This window comes from Ruditapes philippinarum, unplaced genomic scaffold (assembly GCF_026571515.1).
Source record: "Ruditapes philippinarum isolate M1 unplaced genomic scaffold, ASM2657151v2 ctg358_1_1_1_1, whole genome shotgun sequence".
In the NCBI taxonomy this organism is placed as follows: Eukaryota; Metazoa; Mollusca; class Bivalvia; order Venerida; family Veneridae; genus Ruditapes; species Ruditapes philippinarum.
The window spans coordinates 301,421-308,508 of NW_026866557.1; the positions used below are offsets into that span (position 1 = coordinate 301,421).

The 7,088-nt window shown below is 30.9% G+C and overlaps 1 protein-coding gene across 1 annotated transcript; it reads right to left on the reverse strand.

Annotated features, from left to right (window-relative positions):
* Nucleotides 1–549: 549 nt before the first annotated feature.
* On the reverse strand, nucleotides 550–5,750 carry LOC132732904 (baculoviral IAP repeat-containing protein 8-like). The gene is made up of 3 exons (XM_060719432.1): nucleotides 5,579–5,750; nucleotides 1,284–1,469; nucleotides 550–719 (listed from the first exon to the last, which is right to left on the reverse strand). Exons 1-3 carry the CDS (start codon nucleotides 5,748–5,750, stop codon nucleotides 550–552), a joined length of 528 nt encoding a protein of 175 aa, XP_060575415.1.
* Between the last annotated feature and the right edge of the window lie 1,338 nt (nucleotides 5,751–7,088).

Genomic DNA, 7,088 nt, shown 5'->3' on the forward strand with positions numbered 1-7,088 from the left:
TTTCATTTTTCAAAACAGGTATTAGGCAAATAGAATTTACATTTTCGTAATTATAAGAATTTTTTTTGTAAAAAGGCGCTGAGTAAAATCGTCGCAATTCATACATTTAAAGATAAATTGACAAGTAGATACGACATGTTAAAAATGATATGTTATATTTTAAACTTATTTTACACTTTATATAAAGTAAAATGTCAATAAATAAATCTATTTAAACATATTCATACATAATTTCTTTAAGTTGAAAGGCTACAAAAATGTTTCATGGAATTAAATAAAATTTGTATTGTAACCATATTTTTTTTACTAGAACAAAATTCAGACAAGTTATTTGTTAATAAATCTGTCTTGGTGACTTAAAATAAGCAAAAATCTCCAAAGGGTAGATAACTTTAAAGCAAGAATGGTTTAATGTTAAATGATCCTTTGATCCAATAGCAAGATCATGCTAAGTTCAAATAAAATCTATCAAACATTATTCAGTCTGTCGATATGAAAATCGTAGCAAGAGTCCATATCACACACCATGCCTTGAAGTGTCTGGTAAGATTATGCTAAATATGTATGGACGATTCCTTTGATAACAGCTCTGCAAACTACACATGTCGGCAAACTGCGAGCACAATCCTCACACGATACAAGATGTCCGCAAGGTAAAAACACAATGCACATTTCCTTGTCCAAACAAATCTTACATTTTAATCTGTTTGGTAAAGCATCTGAAAAGAACATGATAGTTATAAAGTTCATTTCCGCTCAAATTAACTAGAAAACCATAATTATACGATAATAATAATAATTAACATAGTTCAGCTGTTGATTTCTAAGGACGTTCTATTGTCGATACAATGATATTGTATCTCAAAGCTCGGAGGATTTTATAAAAATTGCAAACAAATAATTCAAGACATAAAACTGGCAATATCAACAAATATCAACCAATCATCAAACAATTTACGCCCGTTCAGAATTTAGGAAAAGAAACATATGACGTAATTTTCAGTCATTAAAAAACATCGATGGTCTTTGATAAGAGATGAGTATTCCTAAATTTGAAAATAAAACTTCCTTTGATTGCATTTAGATAATATCCTACGGGAGATCTTATTTGTATTTACATTGTCCAAAGGAAAGTCATTTGGTTATGTTAATAAATATTAAGAAACAAATTATATTTATTTGAGTAAAATACTATTCTTATTTGAAATATGTCATTTATCAATTAATAGAATTGCTTGATGGTAAAATTGAATGTATAGAGACGAGATTAAATTTCCCTTTACCAGTATCTGTCGGTCTTTCGTTCTGTTGTTCTGACCTTATTTGTGATTCATTCTGGTCCACACTATTGTTTGTAACATTCAATTTGGTGCATAACATCTTGTAACTTGGAGAGCCACGGTTGTAGATGTTTGGTTCTGTGGCGTTTATGTAATCAAGGAGATCATTTAAAATGATCTCATCACACCCTATTCAAACAGAATCAAACTCTTAAACTACATGGTTATAAAAATGTATTCCAAATTGATATAAGCGTTCGTTCAGACACATTGAATCAAGGTGGGCAGCCCAAGTTACTTTTGGGGTATTGTTGTCACACACTTTCACCCAATTCACCGATTACTTTGCTGCTACTTAATGAATATTGTAAAAATATAGCGCAGGGTACTGAAAAGTCTAAGCTTAACCAGATGCTGTTGTCGACTTGTAAAATGCCTTTGTAGATATTTTCTGAAAACTACATTTAGTTTCGAAATTTTCAAAAGCCGCTATCATTGCGGATGATCATATAGTTTTGTTCTGCAGTTTTGATCCGCTTCGAATTTGATATTTTACTGGTGAAATAAATTCTATATAATGTACATGTTTGTATTTTATTTTTCGGCGTAGCTGTATTAAAATGGATTTTGACCTAGATTTGTAACAAATGAAATTGTTAGTTACAAAATCTTCAGCTAAAAGAGGGTGTTTTTCATTGGTGGAAAGACTGGCTGTTATGAAATTTAAGGACAAATTCGTAATCTTTAGTTTACTTGTCTCTAAGAATAAAGTTGTATTAAAAATATTTATACAATCGTAAACTAAATATCACAACGTTATGACCAAAACAAAGATATATCAAAATACAAAAATATACAGTACATATGACTTCATGTACAATTTATTTTGTTGATAATATTAACAACAAACCCAACTTTTTGTTTTTCAGCCTTTACTTAAACATTCGATTACTACTCACTCGTACTTTATTTGCCGTAGCTTTTCTGTTTGCTATGAAAATGAACGATATTTTTGATCAACAAAAAGATTCTCCAGAGCTGATATGAATTGCGAAAATTAATATATTTAAAATGCAACATTATCATAAAGAATCGCAAAACTTTAAGTATTATTTTTTGTGCGTAATAATAACAAATTAATTTATTCATAGTTATTCGGCGTTTGTTTACACCGGTAGGTAAATTTACCGAAATACACCCCAATTGACTACCTCAATCTGAAACTGTCTCACTTGATAATCAGTGTCATTGATGGGTTATACAAAATTGAGTTTAGTACTTATTATAAGATAAATAGATATATTTCTGTATATATGGAACAACATTTATATTTTACATTCCACATTTAAAGTACATTGTTAAATATAACCTGTGTAGGTGTACGACACGTAGCCATGCCAGTAGGCTTAACTAGTACCTCCACCTCATACCCCTAGTATATACAAAATACTAGTCAAGCTGTGCAATTTTTAATAGAAATCCTTTTTTTTATAAAATACATAAGTATAACTTTTACTAGTAAGGTTATGTTTAACTTTTGATTTAAGTCTTCAATTATTCATTTTCATTGCCAGATAGATAAGAAGGCATTATAAATAGTATAGTTCAGAGTTGATATGTTCCATTGATTGTTTATTACAGTTTGTATTCTTTCATAAATAAAAGATATAATCAACAAAAAATTTTGGTGTTATTATCATGACCTAATAATTGCAGCATTTTATGCACAGAAGTGCTTTAACAAAATGAAGGTCAGATACATATTTAAGTTAATATTATTTAACAATAAAATTCAAGTTGTCAGCTGATTGTGGCCTTTGCAGTCTCTAAATTTGGTAGTGTGATTGGTTATTATCTGGTATTGACTTTGAAACCAGTAGTCAAAAGTCACGGTGACAAAAAAGCTTCTAGCATTTATAATAACATGACTAATTTGTTGACATTATAGGAGCATACATGTTTCAGCTAAGTTTAGACAACTGTCATAGATTATACAAGTAACCACCAAATATATTTCAATTTAGACATTTATATTGTTATAAAGTATAAATATCATTAATTTTGAAAATATTCTAAAGCTATGAGACATTTTGCACTGAATTTACGCCGATTATCTTTTTTAAAGATATTTCTTGTTTGTATTCTAAATTCTTTTAAGCTATTGTGCACATGTGTTATCAAAGCAGAATACTTTTCAGATGAGAATGTAAAACAAACAAACTGAATTCATTCAATTTAATGCTTCTTCTTACTTTTCACTTTCAAATATTATATTTGTATGTCTTTAACGACATAAAGCGAGAGACAGGTATAATTTAAAGAAAAAAAATGATGAAATAGGACAATCAATATTGTACTCATTAAATTTGGTTCCACCATTTAACTCGTTTTTGAAAAAGATGTACAACTTCGTTCTGCAACTTTACAAAGGATGGAAATTGTTCATGACGGACAAACTCTCAATTGTGCACAATATGTCATTGCCAATTTTGCTCGAAATGCGTTTATTTTACTCTAAACAACACATTATTTATTACATGTTCCCCCTTTGCACTCATCACCCAAAAAAACTTTATCCACTTTCAGGCCTAAACAAAGAGAGCTACAAACAAGGGGATTAAACCATACGCACGCATCCTCAAAATTCTGATACCGCGAACACTTTTTCAACCGGTATTTTGAACAAAAACGAGTCACGTAAAGCAATCAGAATAGATTTGAATTTAATTTCTTTTACAAAGAAGATGTCCTTACTTCTAGTTTTAATATTCCAAATATCTTGACACAAGTCTTCCCTTTCTTGTCAGTATATCGCTTTAAATGCGATTTTGATTCTGGATGGTGCGCACACCCGGCGTTGAAATGTTACAGAAATTGAGAAATTGTCATTTAAACTGAAAGTTTCACACAACTTGAAGGTTAGTTTATTGTAGAATCTATTTCACAATACTTGATAAAGTATGCCCCCTTAAAATGTTTAAAATGTACATCGTAAAAAAGGTTTGATTTTAATATTTTTCATTTAATTTGTTTACTCATTTACGTAACACTCTAAACTGATAATTTTTTCGTACATGGCATTTAAAAAAAACTAACTTTTTACAGTCAAGTTTATAGCTCATTTTTCTAATAAATGTATGCTAATTTTGTCGCGAATTCTTCTCCAGACAGTATGAAGGACGATCGACATCGTTTAGATGTTCCTTTTAAATGTGACCTTTCAATAGGCATGCTTTTTTGTTCTTTTCTGAGTACTGTTACTTGACATATTATTAGAAACGTCATACCTCTGTGCCATTGTGGAAAATGAGGATAGAATGAGAAACATTGCCCATAAACTTCGTATTCAGGATCTTAATAGTTCAGTGCTTTAATATGCACTGGCAAACCTTCGTGCATCTATTATTTATCAAAATAAACTTTTCTAAACTAAAATGGTTAATCATTACATTACATTACATCGTCGGTTGAATACTGATATTATATATTCTTTGTTTATAACTTTTGCTCTACGCAGAATGTGCACGCATGAAATGCAACATCCGTTTCTATGGAAAATTCGTATTGTAAAACGGTCTTAATGCTCTTAGGCACACAAATTGTTAAAACTCGTATGATAAAGTAGGGTAAGAAAATTAATTTCAGTGTGGTTAAACAAGGAAATATGTATTTACTTTGAGTGAACTGTGCTATAATATAACACGGTATGGAGTAGATGTGCAGTAATAAAATCACAAAGGCCATAGGCCTACGGGCATCTGAACGACATATCATGCTATATGTATATCACAGAGCAAACAGAATAACGATGTGTTTCCATTCTAACACGTCAAGAAAAACTATATTTGGACTATATTGATAGTGTTTAAATTTGTTCTTGCCTCAGTGTTTCTATTATTAACGCACTCATTCACTATACTAATACATAACGTAGCCATGCTGTTTTTGCGTGTCCGTAAAAATGGTATTGCACGGTCGTGAATATATCCTGACCTGATGACATATGCGTAATATAAACACGACGGTGCAATACCATTTTTACGGAGACGCAAAAGCGAAACGGGTATGTGATTAAACAGAGTATATTGAATGGGTGTAAGTTTAATACTGAATTTCTTGAACGAGTTGAACAAAATAATATTATACGAGTTTCTAGCGAGCATATTATTTTATCCAACGAGTTCAATAAATTAAGTATTAAACTTACACGACTTTAATTAGGAAATAGATATTAATTCTGAGTGCATTGTTGTAGAATAATGCACGGTTTGAGTTCAAATGCGTAGTAATATAATCACGAAGGGCGTTTCCCAGCACTCCATTCTCCATTCGAGCCAAGTCTAACAAAGCTTGTCCATAACAGAAGTAGGCATCTGCACATTCTTTAGCAGTTTCACCGTAGGCTTTTGAGAGTATGGCACAAGCCTCTTGAAACTGGTTCACTGCAGTTGGTATCTCCCCACATACCATATTTCTTTTGCTCTGGGCAAGAATGTTGACAGCTGATTCGATTAAATAGGTACGATTGCATACTACTTTTTGTGAAGACTTTTTATGTTTGCTGCATTAAAGGTGCAATGTAAAATGAACTGCTTTGAAGCATAATCACAAAATAAAATTACAGGAAATTAAAAACCTTTTTAATACACTAAAGGTAGAATTTCATTGTAAATCATAGTCGCAGATTTGAGATATGATTATTTATTCATATTAACATCATTATTGGTTATATATTGATAAAAAAACGAAAGACACAGTTTGTAAATATTTATTACAATAAAAAAAGGTATTTTCCATCTTATGCGACGCGCCGAGGTTATATTTATAATTCCCGCGTTAAGTCGCGGTGGTGCTTGGGATAATCACTTGATACTGTAAATGGCAGCCATTTTACGGGTTTATCCTGCGGAAAAGATATGAAAAAATACTTGCAATTCAATGTTTGTTTGCTACATAAAGATTATCGAATAACTCTTTTTTTCAATAAATTATATTTACGCTGACTTTTGATTTAGCGATTTCACCTGTTTTCTTTGTAGTAAGTTTTCGTTTGGTTAATTAACATAAGTGTACATCTGGTTCTGTGCATTTTTTTCTTTTTCCTTTTTTCCGGTCATTTTATCCTTTCTGGTATTTAGTGTATGTATTTACTGGCCGGGATCCGGGACGCCCGGGATCCGGGATCGTATAAGATATAGAGGAAAACACTAATAAACTATATTTGAAAGGCCATTAAACGTTAAGTTTTTAAAAAAAAATATTGTATGTAATGAACGTTAAATTTATTTAACATATGATATAGATATATTTAGAGCTATCTATTAACAAACTTAAAATGCGGAAATCACAATACTTATAATTATATGCCTAATTAATTGGAAAAATCAAAGACTATATTCTTGAATTGGTCAAATCCCGGGATGTTTTAATACGATCCCAGCTTTTCTGAAATCTAAATTCTTGAACTGGCCAATTCCTGGGATCTCTTTATATTTTAATACCATCCCAGATTTTCTTCAAAATTATATTCTTGAACTGGTCAATTCCCGGGATACCTATATGTTTTAATAGGATCCCGGCTTATCTGAAAAACATCTTCTTAGACTGGTCAATTTCCGAGATCCCTATATTTTTTAATAGGATCCCGGTTTTCTGGCTGAATTAATTGACAACTTGTGTTTACTTTAGGACTTGTGTCTGTCACTCATTCCAATACTAAATAACATATTATAACTTAACTTCGTATAAAGAGACATCTTTATGAATTTTACCTATCTAACATTTTTTTGGTCAAGGTCAACAGGCCAT